Here is a 19,757-nt window from a genome sequence, read left to right as displayed (position 1 = left end):
GTGCATAAAGTGAAAAGTGAAAGTGAAGTCGCTCAGTCGTGTCCGACTCCTAGCGACCCCATGGACTGCAGCCTACCAGGCTCCTCCACCCATGGGATTTTCCAGGCAAGAGTACTGGAGTGGGGTGCCATTGCCTTCTCTGATGGCATGTATGAGATATACATAAATATAAATGTAAACAAAACATTATATGAAATGCGTTTTATGCTATGTTGTTTCATGATAACCTCAAGTTGCCTGTTTCTTATTTGTTGGTCCTATACTGCTTTATTGTTTTTTGGGTTTCCAATTCTTCGCTTTTTTCAATATTATCTGTCTCGTTCATTAAGAAATTTTATTTTGTTTTTATTTTTTGATCATTTGTCCATTTCATTGCAGTTTCTTTTCTGGGTTCTCAAAGTACTTAGACACCATGAGAAAACAACTTCTATGACTGTAAATACACAGTCAAAATGAATGGCTTTTTTGATGTGTAAGTGTTTAAAGATGTATAATATTTATTACACATACCTTATAACAGTTTGTAAATGATTTCATGGTACATGCATATACATTCTAAATCTGTTACAATGATTAAAAAAATAAGCTCACACAAACACAGATTTCTTAAATCACTGTCAGTCATTTATCTTTCAGAGTCCACATTGATACATTTGCAAATTGTGTCAAATCATCACAGGATGTTAATAAGCTTCATTGACCAGGATGTTTCCCAAAAGACCAAGGCCCATTGAAAGTTGGGCCAGTGTGTCCAGTCTACGTAGATCGTGTCTCTTTCTTTTCCTCCATTTCTCATCATCTTTACTTTATGCCTCTCTCCTATAAAGTATTTTATGTCTTATAGTGAAAAGACATCTATATGTATATGTATATAGACACACACAGATTTTTAAAAATATAAATGAGGTTGGGGAAACCTTAGAAGGTTGGTGACGCTCATTACAAGGGGATCTGGGATGAGTGCTATTTGTAGTCAGTGGCTCTCAAACTTTAACAGCTTCTTAACCATCCAGAGAGCTTGTTAAAACAAATTGCTAGGATAATTTCCCTGTTGGTCCAGTGGCTAAGACTCTGTGCTTCCCAACACATGGGGACCAGGTTCTATCCCTGGTTGGGGAACTAAATTCCACATGCCCACTTACTGGTGCAGCCAAATAAATAAAAATAATAGATATTAAAAAAAAAAAAAAAAGTTTGCTGGGCTCAGCCCCAGAGCTTCTGATTCTGTAGGACTGGGATGGGACTTGAAAATGTGAGTTTCTAACAGGTTCTCTGGTTAGATGCTGCTGGTGAGGGGCTCCGCTTTGAGAACCACTGATCTGGGATTGTCTTTTCAGATGTTTGGGATGAGGAAACCATCCCAAGAATTAGAGTGGGGAAGGGCTTGCCCAGATTTCCCAATGGTAGGGTAGGTACCTTCCCTAGAATTGGCACTGGATCTTCTGGCTCTGGCCCTGTAATATTTTCCTGGGATCTGTTCTTTGACTGAGCAGAGAAGGAGAAGCTTCTTCCCAACTATCTGAAGAGAGTGTGGGAAACCAGATTGGCCACGCTTCCCAGTTTCCATTCTGTGTGCAGCATTATCTCTGGCTGACCTGTCACTTTCTTTAAATGTCCTCTGGAGAGAGAGGGCTTTAGGGCTTCTACTGGTGCCCAACTTACCCAAATATATTTCAGCCTCTGTATTCCCATGTCCAATTTAATAATTATTCATGGAACATTTTTCTGTCTATTTGTGATCATTTAGAGATTAATCTAATGTCATAATTTTTGAAACATGGCCTGTTAAACTCAGTTCTATAATATGTCCAAAAAGCAAGCTAAAGACAGCATAGGCTACAAGAATAACTGTGGGAAAAATATAAATAGTTTAATTTTTACCTGGATCTGAAGTTTTTCTTTAAATTCAATAAAATTTCAATGAAATATTATTTCACTAAAGGAGTTTTCTGCAATATCCTGTAGCTTACATTTTCATGGGTAGAAATAACTTATTGTTGGTAACTTTAAATTAAAGAGTAAATGATTGGCATTAAATGGAATTTTATAAAAATTGTTTCATAACAATATGTATTGGCTTAATTTCATTGGCAAAGAAGAGTAACAACAGTTGTGCATTTATAGTTGTTAGTTATTGATTTAATTTTAGTGATTTTCTTATTGGGATGCAGATTGTCAAGATGGCATTGATGTACCATTAACTTCAAATAAATGTTACCTGATAATTATGCACCAGAGCTGGGTGCAGAAAGAGTTGACCTTAAATGATTGAGGGAATTAAAATAAATACCATTTCCATACCACTGGGGAAGAAAGCCCACTTAGAGTTGGACTCTGTTCAATTCAATAAATCTTGACCGTGGGCTTTCTATGCTTAAGGAATATACTTTTCTAGGTAGGTTTCAGAGTCCTTATCTGGCCTGAAGAGCCAGTGTCTTTGAATTTTTATGAAAGGGATACAGAACATGTGTGCATTTATGTACATATATGATTGGGTGATGAAAGCAGAAACTGGACTTCGACACTGATGTTATTTTCAGCTTCGTGGGAGCATGGGCAGCAGGTCACAGTTTCCATGCCATGATATGACCTGGCATTTGGGGCAGTGGAGAAATGTCAGTGTTTTCACGATGTTGAGGTGGGGTCCAGGTCACACTTTTGACTCTGGGTTGCTTTCTGTCTTTCCAGCGTCTTGTGGAGGCTGCAGAAGAGGCGCACCTGAAACATGAATTTGATGCCGACTTACAGGTAACTGATTAGAGTTTGAGTTAAACTGCTTTTTGTGCTTGCTGCTAACGGAGAAACACTAGGTATACTGGAAATACCAGGGTTCAGATGTTTGGGGAGGAGGATTTTTAGAGTATGGTACAGAGTTGAAATAAATGTACCTATTTCTTAACAAGACAGGACAATGATCCTCAACTGTTTTCCACTGTGTAAATTACAGGTGATAATGCATACTACACGCATGTAACCAGGTTTCAGTGAACTCCTAATTCTGGGGGAGTTAGTCAGTCAACTGACAGTAATCGCCAGAGCTTTCAATGATAAATTGGTAAGATAGATGGCAGAATATATCCAAATCCCTCTTCCATGACTTCATTTTAAGTGACTGAAAGAACATATGGATCTAACCTTGAATTTACTGTTAATTATATTTTAAAATTACATCATTCACAGACCTGGATTTGAACATCTGCTTAATAAGTTTCTTATACTGAATCTCATATCTAATCATTGCACACATGTATCTGGTTGGGAAGGATTTCGATGCTGCCATGTATATAGAAAACATAGTAAAAGGCAAGGAGTGAATTGAATAATACTTTGAAGTTCCTTTGGGTCATTCCAGAAGGAAATTTTATCTGTATTGTCATTGTGAGTTTGTGACTTTTCCTCACTGCTGGCAAAACAGGAGTGAATCTTAACTCCTTAAGGCTGTGCTTTGCTAGAACATACATACTTCTTTTAGTGCCATGTGCTCACAATTAGGAAATAGTGTTTCTTTTGCCATGTTTTCATTCATATGGAAAAGATAAATCTTCAAGCACAGAAAAAGATGTTGATACCAAAGATAACTTTTGACTGTGTCTCTGTCCCTGGGGTGTCCTTCTTGTCATCACTTCCATCTATAATTTTTGCCTTGTGGATAAAGAATGCCCACTCAAATGGAGTAATAGAGGCAAGTTTAATAATGAGAATATTTGCAAGTGCATGGTAAAAAGAAACCAACAAGCAATGGTGTTATATTCTTGGGGCAAGCCACATACCTGGCCTGAAGGAGCAAGGGGAGGGAGTGGTTTCTAGAACCCAGGGATGGTAGCTGTATGGAAAGGGTACTTGGTAGAGAAATGGTGAGGTGATAAGGGTGGAATTTGGGGGGAAGAATACCTCCAATAACTGTCTCTAGTCTTCTGATTTCTCGCTGTAACCCACCGTTGACTGAACCTAACTGTTGCTGTAGTTGATTTGGTTCAGAGTTTCTGAGACTTTTGGTGGAAAAGCTTGAAGAATGGGTCTGGAGAGGAAACAGTCATTTTGAGTCATAACACTGAATGTATGAAGCAAATAGAACCAAGAATGCAGTTAAGCATCAGAGGCTCCAGGAAGAGGTGGGAAAAGCCTTGGGGATTGTCGGTAACACCTGGAGAGGAATGGGGCAGACAGCCCTGCTCTTTGAGCAAAGTTACACAGGGCAGAGTCAGCTGAAAATAGCAAGAAGCACCTTGTCTTCCTATAGCCTTACCTGCTTGGTGGCTCCAGGAAGAACCAGGGGGCATTTGTTGGCTACATTTGTCTGAAGTGTGCCTCTTCTTCAAGGATTTGAACTTCCTAGAGTGGACTGGAAGGGATTTAATGAAAGCATTAGGAAGCACCTTTGCAAGTGTGACAATTGTATGGACCTTTTCAGTGCCTTGCCAAGGAAACTCTCTATCTCTCCTTGGGAGTTCCGGAAGATTTTTCAGCAATATTCTGGTTGTAATTGACAGAAAGTCAACTCAAATCAACTTAATTTGATGAGAATCTGTGAGTTTAAGCTGATAATAAATAAAAAACAATCCACATGCTCAGTTGCTCAGTAGTGTCTGACTTTCTGCAGCCCCATGGATGGTAGCCCACCACGCTCCTCTGTCCGTGGGATTTACCAGGCAGGAATACTGGAGTGGGTTGCCATTTCCTTCTCCAGGGGATCTTCCCTACACAGGGATCAAACCTACATCTCTTGTGTCTCCTGCTTTGGCAGGCGGATTCTTTACCACTAGCGCCACCTGGGAAGCGCAAATAAACAAACAGATGGGTAAATAGACAAATACATAAATAACAGAAAAGGGAAAGCTCTTTTAGCTGTGGTCCCCAACCTTTTTGGCACTAGGGACTGGTTTAATAGAAGATCATTTTTCCACGGATGGGAGGTGGAAGGATGGTTTCGGTGTAATTTAAGTGCATTGCATTTAGAGTTCATGCTTCTGTGAGAAGCTAATGCTGCTGCTGATCTGACAGGAGGCAGAGTTCAGGAGACAGTGTGAGCAATGGGGATCATTATCAATACTGATGAAGCTTCACTTGCTTGTCTGTTGCTCACCTCTTGCTGTGCAGCCTGGTTCCTAACAGGCCATGGACCAGTACTGATGCATGGCCTGGGGGTTGGAGACCCCTGTCTTAGAATACAGTTGTGCTCATGCACCGTCACTTAAATCATGTCTGACTCTTTGCTGCTGCTGAGTCACTTCAGTCGTGTCCGACTCTGTGCGACCCCATAGACGGCAGCCCACCAGGCTCCCCCGTCCCTGGGATTCTCCAGGCAAGAACACTGGAGTGGGTTGCCATTGCCTTCTCCAGTGCATAAAAGTGAAAAGTGAAAGTGAAGTCGCTCAGTCGTGTCCGACCCTCAGCGACCCCATGGACTGCAGCCCACCAGGCTCCTCCGTCCCTGGGATTCTCCAGGCAAGAACACTGGAGTGGGTTGCCATTGCCTTCTCCAGTGCATAAAAGTGAAAAGTGAAAGTGAAGTCGCTCAGTCGTGTCCGACCCTCAGCGACCCCATGGACTGCAGCCCACCAGGCTCCTCCGTCCATGGGATTTTCCAGGCAAGAGTACTGGAATGGGGTGCCATTGCCTTCTCCAGTCTGACTCTTTGGGACCCCATAAACTATAGCCTGCCAGGCTCTTCTGTTCAGAACATTAACCTGGCAAAAATACTGGATTTGGTTGCCATTTCCTCCTCCAGGGGATCTTCCCAACCCAGGGACTGAACCTGCAACTCCTGCATTGGCAGGTGGGTTTTTTTACCACTGAGCCACCTGGGAAGCCCCTTATAGTAAGTACATTGTCAACTACTGAATACAGAAAAAATGATGGCATTATAAAATTATGTTAGTAGTTGCTTCAGGCAAGAATCTTCAATGGATGCTAAAATTGGCAGGTAAAAGTTTGATGAAGAACAGGACATTGATAATCTCAAAGTATTTGTCCACAAATTGCTTATTATTAATAATTAAAAAGGGAAAATAGCTTTATTATGGATAATCCTGGCAGACACCATCTTAAACAGGTAATCAAAGTTAATATCAATAACAGCACAAAGAGACAGAGTGCCTTCAGATGTGATAGCCAGGAAAAATAAAATATTGCTTGTGTAGACTTCTTGTCTCAAATTGATAACCTGAATCTAACTATGATAAAATATCATCAAAATTTTGCTTGAGGAACATTAAAGGACAATAAAGATACGTGACAACTGAATGCAAACACACATGATCCTAAATAAGATCTGGAACCAGAAACAAAGATTTGAATATGGACTGTGCTTTAGACATTAATGTTGTCTCAATTTTGAATTTCTTCATTTTTGACCCCTGTATGGTGCTTATGCAAGAGAATGTCCTTACTCTTGAGTTTTTCTAGGTTGAGCATTTGGATTCATTGGTCCCAGAGAAAGAAGTAAGTTTGTAAGAGATTGAAAAAGATTATTGGAACTCAGGACTCTTGGAAAATCAGGTGTTTATGACTGATTTAGTCAATTTTATTTTGAGATCAGTTGTCTTCAAAAAGTAATTGGGTGAGTGAAGGAATGATTTAATTGATTTATAGAATTGTTTTTCCTTCAGGAGAGGAAAATGTTCTGTGGTTTAGTTTAACAAGAGCTCTCTCTCTCTCTCTTTTTTTTTGTGCTTTTGAAGCAGTTGTGATTTTCTAAGAGTGCTCTGACTTCCTTCCTATGATTGAACCCTTACAATAAAATTCTGGGCAGCATACTGAATCTCTTGTCAAACGTGGCGATGGAAACATGGATGCAACATGAGCGTCTCTCTCCGAAAGTATGGAGACTGAGAGAATAGGTCTCTGGGTTCTTTTAGTTTTTGTTCTCTTGGGAACAAAGATGATGGGCTCAGCTTTTCCTCTCCCATTGTCATCTGTTCCGTATAAGTACAAGACGAATATCAGAGGCTACAGCTGTGGTTTGAGCACAGAGTAGATGTTGAAATAATCTGTCAATATTACAGAGTGTCATTCAGTATCTGGACCATGACGGAATGTTCTCCAGGTCAGAGTAAATCACATGCGCTTTTGTGGAAAAGTGGAAGAGAGAAGACTTTGAGAAAATAGATGTGCACCCAAGAATGTATGTCTGCTTAGATGAAGGTTTTGAAGCTCTGAAACATTGATGCTGTTACATGCAAGTCTGTTAACAGCTTGGATGTCGGCCCCATTGCTTTTCCTGGAATAGCAGGTCTGTCTGTGTACGGGCTCTGAGTTTATTGCTATGACGGTTCATTAGAGCTGATCAATTGTTAATCTGGGTTCCGCTGACCTCTCTCCAACCCCTGCCAGTAGATTGTTTTTATCAAAGAAATTTCAGACTACCATCTGCTCACCATGAAATAATGCTGAGGAGGTTCCCGTGCTGTTAGCTAACTAAGGGGGAGTAGAAGGAGCTGGGAGTCTGTTTTCCTACAGAAAAAAAAAAAAAAGTGTTTTTGTGAAATTTCCTAAATGGTGCAGCTTCAGGTTCTGTAATGTTAGCCCCTATTCCCCCACCCCATTTCCAAAATGAAAAAGAAATGCTGGATCTGCCTCTTCTTTCACTTTAGGTTGGAGTCTTCATGTCTTTGCACCAAATTGTGCTTTAAAGGTGAATAATTTGTTTTTCATTTGTAGAATTATCATTTTGTAATTTTATTTGTCATTAAATTTCCTCTTTACAGTTTCTGCAAAGGTTTGATCCTTTCCTTATGGACTTACAGCTTTGACATTGGTAATCCCTTCTGTAGGTCCTTAAATGTGGCACTGAATTGTTAGTTCTTCACAAAAATTATGTTGGGCAACAGGCAAAATACAGCCTTGAAAGGATGGCATATGTGAGCAACCCACAGTGCAGTGTCCTTCACACAAACCAGAGCTGCATGGGTGCACCAGCTGGAAAGCTTTCTCATGGACGCTAGTGCTGCTTTAGCCCTTGAGCTTGCTCCGCTATCGGGTGTCCTATGGGTTCCAGACTGGCTTCTTGGTTTTGTTCTTTGTTGCCTGATATTGCCATTAGGGCACTTTTCAGTTAGAATTGATGCAAAAGGAGGCCTTGTTGAAATGGCATCTTCCCTATTTTTAATTGCATACTTTGAATTAACATAGATTTTTAATGTAAAGCTTGTATGAGATTGAAAATTATAAGAAAGCCGTTTAATAATTAATCACATATGATAATTTTATCATTTTATTCTCATTATTTTGATGGCAAAACCTAACTCAGGACAAGGGTGGGATGGTGAGGAATGGCCGCTTGCCCTGATTATTCTCGTTATTAATGAATTTCTGGCAATCTAGGTCTTCAGGTGTAGTATAATTCAGAGAGAAGCCTTCTCCTCTTACTTACTCTTTCTTTTGGATTTTTCCACCAGCAGCAAAGAAGAAAAAAGTCCTTTTGACAGTTTACTAAAAACTTACTTATCTTTGAACTGCAAACATATTTTCTTTGAAAGCTGTCTTAAGTAACTGCCAATTGCACAGAGCTGTTGCACAGTGGGGGAAAAAATTGTGGTTTTGAATTGTGTATCCTGTGGAAAACTTTTGATTACAAAGTTTTCTATAATAATTTTTCTTTATTGTTTTGTAAGTAGTACAGGGAAGAAAAAAAAACCTGTTGCCATTCAAAAGGCTAACAAACTGTAAGTGGAAAGAACTGGGGAGATGCCTTCCTGGTCACTGCCAAGCTGCTATTGCCTGTTTTGCACACACAGTGTCCTGATTTCAGAGAAGGGTGAGGGGTGTGGATTGGAAATGTTGTACAGACCACTAATGGGATATCTTGGGCTGGGGATGGCTTGTGATATTTGCTAAAGCATCTTCTTCCACCTCATTACCACTGCCTGTTGCATTGGGAGGTTGTGTTGAAGGAGACCCCGGGGAATAGAGAGGGTGGCTCCAGAGGCCCAGAGTCCCCTTTAGAACTTCTAACTTTAGCCACTGGGAGAAGGAAGCCTTTCTCGGAAGGGTTAGGACGGGCATCCAGCAAACAGCAGACCAGAGCAGCGTTTCCCTGCTGGCAAGTAAGGCTTTGCCCTGGGGAAACCTGTATGCTGTGAAGGAGAGCAAAGGACAGGCTTAGCAGAAGTACTTCCTGAGTGCAGGAAATGACTGTCCTTGAGGGGTTTCTCACGTGTTTCTGTCAAGACCCAATCTATCTTTGTGCTCTTGGACAGAATGAGGTATTGAGCTCCTTTCTGAGGAACAGGGTGGAACACAGAAGACCCAGACCCCAGAATTGGAAATAGGATTGGAATTAGAAGTTTTTATAAAGATAACTCATCAACTTTGGTGCACTAAATAAGAGAGATAAGGTTCATTTCACATCTAGAGGAGAAATAGATGAAAAGAGAAGGAAATTTATAATCACCTTTTTTTCTGATTTAATTTATCAGAGCATGCTTTTCTTTTTTCTTTTTATTAGCTTGGCTAAGGGTCACGGTCTTCTGCCTTTTAAGATCTTACATTAGATGTTTCTTAATTAGGACTTGCCACATGTCATTTATTCACAAGACTGATGTGTAAATAGTTTCTGAGGAATCGTTAAGTGTGAGCATTTAAAAGTCAAAGTCATTTCTCTGTTGTTACACATACTGTCTTTTTTTGTGTATTTGGCTAGAACATTATAACTTTTACAGAGAGTACTTCGGTCTAGAGGTCTGAAAAAGTAAGTTCCGATAGTTCTGGTCCAACTGGACTATTTACACGTTCAAATAACTGATTGCCTATCCAAAAAAGACAAATTGTAATATCTAGATGATTTCTAAGATGTGCCAGGATTCATTCAACAAATAGTTATTAGTGATGCCCTATGGGTCAGGTACTAGGTTAGGCTTATGGCCGCAAGCTAGACAGATGTTGTCTTTGTTCTCAAGGAACTTGAGATTATCTAATAAGAGTGACAGATGTTAAAGCCATGACAACAGAAATAATTTTCAAATTTTGATCACGATGAATGACATGAAACAGAAGTACAAGATATTACCACAGCTCAGGACAAGGAGACTTTGCTTAGTCTGCGAGCTCAAGGAACCTTGCTACAAATCCCTGAAGATTAAGTCTTTTTTAGCACAAGTTTTACAACTGTAGAATCACATTCAGTTCTAAGAAGTAACATAGAAATAGGATGATAATAATATGCCATGTACCCTTTACCAAGTTACCTCTAAAGATAGCACTTTGCAAAACTGTAATACATAGTCACAACCAGTATACTGACACTGACACCATCAAGACACAATACATCCTTATCACAACCAGATCCCTCATGGGTCCTTTGTAGCCACACCTACTTCCTTTCAAATCCAAGGCCACATACTGTTTGATTCCATTTATATGAAACATTCAGAATATTCACAGCTTGTAGAGATAGAAAGAAGAGTAGTAGTTACCAGGACAGGAAAATAACGAAATGGAGAGTGACTGCTAATGGGGATAGAGGAAGTGTTGATGGAGTGGCGATTTTAGATTCACCTCCTCCACAGCTAGAAGAAACCTCTCCACAGAGTAACAGTGTTCTAGCTTGGGGAACAAAAAGGAGAGCACAGTGTATCTATGTGTGTGTGTGTAACAACAGAGAACCTATAATACCTGTGTTTTTCCTTAAGTGTAAAATTACAATTATTTTTTCTGCTTTCTATATAATATAGTCTTTGTCACCTCTGAACTCTGATGATACTTTATTGTTCCCTCTTTTATGGTGCTTATCACTGCCTATCCTGTTACTTTTTTTATTCATATGTTTATATATACTCTTACTCTTAAAAAAGCAAGAGAGTTCTAGAAAAACATCTACTGCTTTATTGACTCTGCCAAAGCCTTTGATTGTGTGGATCAAAACAAACTGTGGAAAATTCTTAAAGAGATGGGAAAATCAGACTACCTTACCTGCCACCTGAGAAATGTGTATGTAGGTCAAGAAGCAATAGTTAGAACTGGATGTGGAACAACATACTGGTTCCAAATAGGAAAAGGAGTACGTCAAGGCTGTATATTGTCACTCTGCTTATTTAACTTATATGCAGAGTCCATCATGCAAACTGCCGGGCTGGATGAATCACAAGATGGAATCAAGATGGCCAGGAGAAATATCAATAACCTGAGATATGCAGATGACATTACCCTTATGGCAAAAAGTGAAGAATTGGAAAAGACTCTGATGCTGGGAGGGATTGGGGGCAGGAGGAGAAGGGGACGACAGAGGATGAGAGGGCTGGATGGCATCACTGACTCAATGGACGTGAGTCTGAGTGAACTCCGGGAGTTGGTGATGGACAGGGGGACCTGGCATGCTGCGATTCATGGGATCGCAAAGAGTTGGACACGACTAAGCAACTGAACTGAACTGAACTGAAAGAGCTTCTTGTTGAAAGTGGAAGAGGAGAGTGAAAAAGCTGGCTTAAAACTCAACATTCAGAAAACTAAGATCATGGCATCCGGTCCCATCACTTCATGGCAAATAGATGGAGAAACAATGGAAACAGTGAGAGACTTTATTTTTTGGCGGGGGAGAGGGGGGCTCCAAAATCACTCCAGATGGTGACTGCAGCCATGATATTAAAAAGACGCTTACTCCTTGGAAGAAAAGCTATGACCAACCTAGACAGCATACTAAAACACAAAGACATTACTTTGCTGACAAAGGTCTGTTCCATCTAGTCAAAGCTATGGTTTTTCTAGTAATCATGTATGGATGTGAGAGTTAAAGAAAGCTGAACACTGAAGAATTGATGCTTCTGAACTGTGGTGTTGGAGATAACTCTTGAGAGTCCCTTGAATTGCAAGGAGATCCAACCAGTCCGTCCTAAAGGAAATCAGTCCTGAATATTCATTGGAAGGGCTGATGCTGAAGCTGAAACTCCAATACTTTGGCCACCTGCTTCAAAGAACTGACTCAGGATTGAAGGCAGGAGGAGAAGGGGATTACAGAGAATGAGATGGTTGGATGGCATCACTGACTCGATGGACAAGAGTTTGAGCAAGCTCTGGGAGATGGTGATGGACAGGGAAGCCTGGCATGCTGCAGTCCATGGGGTCACAAAGAGTCAGGCATGACTGACCGACTGAACAAAACTGAACTTATATTTGTTGCTTAATTTAAATTTATTCAAAATTCAGCACCTGTTAGGCCCTGTTCTAGGTTGTGGGACTTCCATAAACTGAGATGTTACCCTCATCCTTCAAGAAAGTTCTAATCTCCCTTTTAAAATGCTTTGTTAATTGTGACTTTTAAGGATTACAATAGGTATCTTTAACTTAAGTGCACAGTTTATCTTGAGTTACTTTACTATCCAAAGTATCACTCTTACTGAAATAAGAATACCATATGTCTACCAACCATTATTCTTTGTGTAATCATATATTTTACTGTTACATGTGTTATAAACACCATAAGATGTTTTAAATTTTGTTTTAGTTTTCCTTTAAACAGCTGTCTTCTAAAAAATTAAATAAGAAATAAGGTAGTATATGCCCACACATTTACCATTTCTAGCACTCTTTATTCTTTCATAAAGATTTCTGTTACCATTTCCTTTCAGCCTAAAGAAATTCGTTCTGTTTTTCTTTTCTTTTTTTGCATTGAATGTCTGGTAGCAGCGACTTCTCTCAGCTTTTGTTTATTTAAAAATATCTGTATTTCATTCTCATTCTTGAAGGATAATTTTGCTGGATACAGAACTTTTACTTGACAGTTTATTTTTCTTTTACCACTTTGAAGATATAATCCTATTCTCTTCTGATCTTTAATGTTTCTGATGAAATGTCAGCCATCATTTTTATCTTTCTTCCTCTGGATACAGGGAGTCATTTTTCTCTGCTGCTTTGAAGATTTTTTCTCCTTATCTTTGATTTTCAGTATATTATATAGTATGATAGGTTCAGGATGTAACTAGATGTGATTTTATCTATATTAGTTCTGCTTGGAGCTTGCTGAGATTTTTTTTTAACAATCAGTTCTTCAAAATTTTACCTGCCCAGTTCTCTTTAGAAAAAGCAGAGGATCCAGAGATCTGGATTTAGAAAAGGCAGAGGAACCAGAGATCAAATTGCCAACATTTGTTGGATCATAGAGAAAGCAAGGGAATTTTTTAAAAAATCTGCTACTGCTTAATTGACTATGCTAAAGCCATTGACTACATGGATCACAACAAACTGGAAAATTCTTAAAGAGATGGGAATGCCAGATCATCTTACCTGTCTCCTGAGAAACCTGTATGCAGGTCAAGAGGCAACAGTTAGAACCTTACATGGGACAACTGACTGGTTCAGAGTTGGGAAAGGAGTACATCAAGGCTGTTTATTGTCACCCTGCTTATTTAACTTACATGCAGAGTCCATCATGCAAAATGCCAGGCTGGATGAATCACAAGGTGGAATCAAGATTGCTGAGAGAAATATCAATGACTCAGATACGCAGATGATACCACTCTAATGGCAGGAAGTAAAGAGGAACTAAAGAGCCTCTTAACAGTGACAGAGGAGAGTGAAAAAAAGCTGGCTTCAAAGCTCAGCATTCAGAAAACTAAGATCATGGCATCCAGTCCCATCACTTCGTGGCAAATAGAAGAGAAACAGTGGAAGCAGTGGCAAACTATTTTCTTGGGCTCCAAAATCACTGCGGACAGTGACTGCATCCATGAAATTAAAAGACACCTGCTCCTTGGAAGGATAGCTATGATAAAGCTATGATAAATCTAGACAGCATGTTAAAAAGCAGAGGCATCACTACGCTGACAAAGGTCTGTATAGTCAAAACTATGGTTTTTCCAGTAGTCATGATGGATGTGAGCTGTACTGTGCTTAGTCGCTCAGTAGTGTTTGACTGTTTGTGACCCCATGGACTGTAGCCTGCCAGGCTCCTCTGTTCACGGGGATTCTCCAGGCAAGAATACTGGAGTGGATTGCCATGCCCTCGTCCAGGGAATCTTCCCAACCCAGGGATCAAACCCAGGTCTCCTGCATTGCAGGCAGATTCTTTACTGTCTGAGCCACCAAGGAAGCCCAATGGATGTGAGAGATGAACCATAAAGAAGGCTGAGCACTGAAGAATTGATGCCTTCAAATTGCGGTGCTGCAAAAGACTCTTGAGAGTTTCTTGGAGAGCAAGGAGATCAAACCAGTCAGTCCTAAAGGAAATCAACCCTGAATATTCATTGGAAGGACTGATCCTAATGCTGAAGCTCCAGTACTTTGGCCATCTGATGTGATGAGCCAACCTGTTGGAAAAGACCCTAATGCTGGGAAAGACTGAAGGCAAAAGGAAAAGAGGCGACAGAGTATGAGGTGGTTAGATAACATCACCAACATAATGAACAGGAATCTGAGCAAACTCTGAGACGTAGTGAAAGACAGGGAAGTCTGGCTTGCTGCAGTCCATGGGCTTTCAAAGGGTCAGACACAAGTTAGCAACTGAACAAGAACAGCAGCATTCTCTTTACATTTTTCTGGAAAATTTCTTTTACAGTTTTTAAGTCACATCTGTATTTTATTCCTTAATATCATCCTACATTTTACTGTGGCTCTTGTTTTGGTTTGTTTCCAATGTATTTTCTATTAATTGGTCTCCAAGTTTATTAGTTCCTTTTTTTCTGTAGTTTCCAATCTACTGTTAAACTCACCCAGGGAATGTTTCATTTCATATATTGTACTTCTAGCTCTAAAAGTTTCACTGAAGTTGTTTTTTTTTTTTAATTGAATTATAGGTAATTTACAATGTTGTATTAGTTTCTGGTGTAGAGCAAAGTGATATATATATTTTTATATACATATAAATTCTTTTTCATATTCGTTTCCATTATAGGTTTTAAGTTTCCTATACTATACAATAGGACCTTATTGTTTATTAAATCTTTTAAAATAGTTTTCATTTCCTGCTGAACTCCCTATCTATGCACATCCATTATGTTCATGATTTCTCAAATATTGCCTGCAGTAGCTGTTTCAGATTCTTTCTCTGCTAATTCCAACATCTAGGTCATTTCTGTTTCTGTTGAGTACTATTTTCCTTTTGAACTCTTAATTTTTTTTGCTTCTTCACACATCTGATTTAGAATCTGCCTGTCAGTGCAGGAAATGTAAGAGACACGATTTTGATCCCTGGATTGGCAAGATACCCTGGAGTAGGAAATGGCTATCCACTCCAGTATTCTTGCCTGGAGAATTCCATGGACAGAGGAGCCTGGTGGACTGTAGTCCATGGGGTCCAAAAGAGTCTGACATGACTGAGCACACACACACAATTTTTATGGTAGTTTGGGCATTGTTATTATGTCTTTGAATGATTTTTATGAATTCCTCAGTGTAGCTTAGTATAGGTCCATCTGTATAGTAGATGTGCTAAAAATACCAAGTTTATTGAATCCCGTTAAGTTGTAACTAGGAAACTGTTATTAAAGAGATGAAGAGAAGAGAATAATAAACTATACATAATACAGAATCCTCCAGTGGCTTGATCTTTTGCATTCTAACAACATAAATAGTGAGTACAACATAGACTTCTTTGTTCCAAAAATACCACAAGGCCATCTTCTAGCTAAAAGAAACAGAATAATGCATTTTTTGTTATAGAATCTCAGACTACAAACATTATTTTACAAAAGGTTATAATTTCTGCAGCTTAATTCCCTGTTCTCAATCCAGAAAAAGATTTTAATATTAACAAATATAAAGACAAAAAGTGCCATTTTATGGCAGTGGTAATTGATTTAGCTTTGTTTGAATAGTCACTGTACTTCATAGTTCAGGGGGGGGGAAATGACATTATTTTCTCTTCCCAGAGTTGCCATTTATCTGTTTGTGCAACATTTTCACATTAGTGACCCTTTTTTTTTTCCTTTACTACTTACGTGTTTAGGAGCGCCCTGGGTCTTTAATTTTTATCAATAATGAATAATCTTGTAAAACTCCTATGTGTTTTCTTCTTTGTCTAATCTTTCTTGCTACACCAGTCTTTTGTCTATCATGATTATGTATGGCTTAATTTTTAGGTAATAGTGGCTAGACAAATCTGACATTTTGCTTTAGAAAGCTGTTTTTTTCCTTTCAAATTCTTTTATGATTCTTTTTAATCTTGAAATTTCATAATTGGTTTTCTCAAAACTAGAAATATTTATTTAAAATAAATATTTTTAAGAAGCATTTGTTTTAAATGTATTTTAAACATAGTAAAACACTAAGGTTTCCCTTGTGGCTCAGTAGTAAAGAATCTGCCTACCAACGCAAGAGATGCTGTTTCCATCTCTGGGTGGGGAAGATCCCCTAGAGAAAGAAATGGCAACCCACTCCAGTATTTTTGCCTGGAATAATCCCATGGACAGAGAAGCCTGGTGGGCTACAGTCTATGGGGTTGCAAGAGAGTCAGGTAGAACTTAGCAACTCAGCAACAGCAAGAGCACTACCAATTCAAACTTGTTAAACATTCCAATTAAACAAATACTTTTAAAGTTTAGTTTTGTTGTTTCCACACACATAGTGTGATTGTCATCTTTCAGGTATCTGCCAATTTGGAAAGGGGACATTATGGGATATCAGGGCCCTCTTGGCATATCTGCGGTTACATTAGATTAACACTTTGTGGTTCTGTTAATCATAATATTAGAGTTCCCACAGTACATTTCCAGAAAATTTAGTGTGTTTCATTAAGATGGCTGACTGTGGAGGTCATTGGCAGATCTCAGAAGTTACCTTGGGATCTTTGTCCAGCTAATTCTTTGGAAAACCTTAGGAATGCTCTTATGTTGCTGATTTTTCACCAGGGGTCTATGGTCTAGGAATTTGCCCGTTGCTATTGAATTTTTAAGGTAAAACTTGAATCTGGTGACAATGCAGAAACTCAGCAGAAAATTTCATTTAATCTCATTTAAGCTGGGAAAGATTGAGGGCAGGAGGAGAAGGGGACGACAGAGGATAAGATGGTTGGATGGCATCACCGACTTGATGGACATGGGTTTGGGTGAACTCTGGGAGTTGGTGATGGACAGAGAGGCCTGGCGTGCTGCAGTTCATGGGGTCACAAAGAGTTGGATATGACTGAGCGACTGAACAGAGAAGGCAATGGCACCCCACTCCAGGACTCTTGCCTGGCAAATCTCATGGATGAAGGAGCCTGGTAGGCTGCAGTCCATGGGGTCACTAAGAGTTGGACACGACTGAGTGACTTCACTTTCACTTTTCACTTTCATGCATTGGAGAAGGAAATGGCAACCCACTCCCATGTTCTTGCCTGGAGAATCTCAGGGACAGGGGAGCCCAGTGGCTGCTGTCTATGGGGTGGCGCAGAGTCGGACACAACTGAAGCAACTTAGCAGCAGCAGCAGCAGAGCGACTGAACTGAAAGCTTAAAGTAGAGATGAATTAATTCTCACCTTTCCCACTTTCAGTTTAGTTTATGATGTAAATCTTCGTAACATAAATAACTGCAAATTCATGCCTTTGGTGTAGTAAACCTAATTCTTCAAATTTAAAAAAAAAATTGGGACCAATATTTTTAGGATAGTTCTCTTTGTTGGTTAATTAATACTAATAGAATATAGGTTCAATGATGAGAGTAGTAGGTGCAATTATTAAAAATGTATTAGGTGTATAGGCACCGACTTAAAATGCTTCCCTGGCATTATTTCATTTAATTCTTCTCCCCAAAATCCTATGAGATAGATAACTTTACTATCTCCATTTATCCCTAAGGACAAACTAAGATTGAGAGGCCAAATGAGGGGCCAAGGTTATTCGACAGTGGGTGCGAGAACAAGCCAGAATTCACACCCAAGACTGTTTGGCTCCAATGACCAATCGGTTAATGTTGCCTTGTGGAATCACAAATTTTAACACTGACTTTCAATTGCACTGGACAGAATCTTAAAAAGAAATTTAGGATGCAAGTTATCATGGGTTAATATGAAAAAAAAAAAAGTCTATCAAATATAACAAAAACAAATTCTAGAATGGTAAGTTTTGACCCATAAGCCTAAGTAATAAAAAAAAACCTCTTAATATGATATAATGATTTAGTAAAAATAACTAAGCACCACTTTACTGACATTATTAGTAATGAACATAAGGGAGACATCCCTCATTTGGCAATTGGGTCTATTCTCTACATGGTAATCATTGTGGCTTTTTAAAACACAAGTTATTTATTGCTTACACTTACACTTTGCTTATACTAAGAACAAAGTCTGGATGACCCCACATACCTTACAGAGTGCCACACAGTTTTCTCAAGATTACAGGTGAATTAGCAGCTACTTTCCTTTCCTTCGTGTCTGCAGGTTCCTGGCTTAATCCTTCTGTTTTTAAAGCTCCCCAGTAGGATTTGTTTACTTTCTGCCTTCTCCAGCAAAACATAAGCCTCATAAGAGCAGGCATCTGACATCTAGTCATATGTCCACAAATATTTGTTAGAACTAATTGAAATTCATATGGTAGTATAATCACTAAAATTCACAGCTGACCAGTTCAGTTCAGTTCAGTTCAGTCGCTGAGTCGTGTCCAAATCTTTGCGATCCCATGAATTGCAGCATGCCAGGCCTCCCTGTCCATCACCAAATACTGGAGTTCACCCAGACTCACGTCCATCGAGTCAGTGAGGCCATCCAGCCATCTCATCCTCTGTTGCACCCTTCTCCTCCTGTGCCCAATCCCTCCCAGCATCAGAGTCTTTTCCAATGAGTCAACTCTTCACATGAGGTGGCCAAAGTATTGGAGTTTCAGCTTTAGCATCAGTCCTTCCAAAGAAATCCCAGGGCTGATCTCCTTCAGAATGGACTGGTTGGATCTCCTTGCAGTCCAAGGGACTCTCAAGAGTCTTCTCCAACACCACAGTTCAAAAGCATCAATTCTTCGGTGCTCAGCCTTCTTCACAGTCCAACTCTCACATCCATACATGACCACAGGAAAAACCATAGCCTTGACTAGACGGACCTTTGTTGGCAAAGTAATGTCTCTGCTTTTGAATATGCTATCTAGGTTGGTCATAACTTTCCTTCCAAGGAGTAAGCGTCTTTTAATTTCATGGCTGCAGTCACCATCTGCAGTGATTTTGGAGCCCAAAAAAGGAAAGTCTGACACTGTTTCCACTGTTTCCCCATCTATTTCCCATGAAGTGATGGGACCTGATGCCATGATCTTCATTTTCTGAATGTTGAGCTTTAAGCCAAATTTTTCACTCTCCACTTTCACTTTCATCAAGAGGCTCTTTAGTTCCTCTTCACTTTCTGCCATAAGGGTGGTGTCATCTGCATATCTGAGGTTATTGATATTTCTCCCGGCAATCTTGATTCCAGCTTGTGCTTCTTCCAGTCCAGCGTTTCTCATGATGTACTCTGCATATAAGTTAAATAAGCATGGTGACAATATACAGCCTTGACGTACTCCTTTTCCTATTTGGAACCAATCTGTTGTTCCATGTCCAGTTCTAACTGTTGCTTTCTGACCTGCATATATGTTTCTCCAGAGGCAGGTCAGGTGGTCTGGTATTTCCATCATTTGAAGAATTTTCCACAGTTTATTGTGATCCACAATAAGTCAAAGGATTTGGCATAGTCAATAAAGCAGAAATAGATGTTTTTCTGGAACTCTCTTGCTTTTTCCATGATCCAGTGGATGTTGGCAATTTGATTTCTTGTTCCTCTGCCTTTTCTAAAACCAGCTTGAACATCAGGAAGTTCACAGTTTGCTGAAGCCTGGCTTGGAGAATTTTGAGCATGACTTTACTAGCATGTGAGATGAGTGCAATTGTG

The 19,757-nt window shown here is 39.6% G+C and overlaps 1 protein-coding gene across 1 annotated transcript in view; it reads left to right on the top strand.

Moving 5' to 3' along the window:
- CACNA2D3 (calcium channel, voltage-dependent, alpha 2/delta subunit 3) overlaps positions 1-19,757 on the top strand; it is a 904,008-nt gene that overhangs the window by 281,093 nt on the left and 603,158 nt on the right. Inside the window, exon 4 of the mRNA XM_010851933.1 lies at positions 2,689-2,748. Coding sequence (XP_010850235.1) covers positions 2,689-2,748 — 60 coding nt within the window. The remainder of the gene's footprint in view (positions 1-2,688; positions 2,749-19,757) is intronic.

This window comes from Bison bison, unplaced genomic scaffold (assembly GCF_000754665.1).
Source record: "Bison bison bison isolate TAMUID 2011002044 unplaced genomic scaffold, Bison_UMD1.0 scf7180017864304, whole genome shotgun sequence".
Classification (NCBI taxonomy): Eukaryota; Metazoa; Chordata; class Mammalia; order Artiodactyla; family Bovidae; genus Bison; species Bison bison.
Note: the sequence above shows the minus strand (reverse complement) of the source record. Positions and strands in the feature narration are given on the sequence as shown.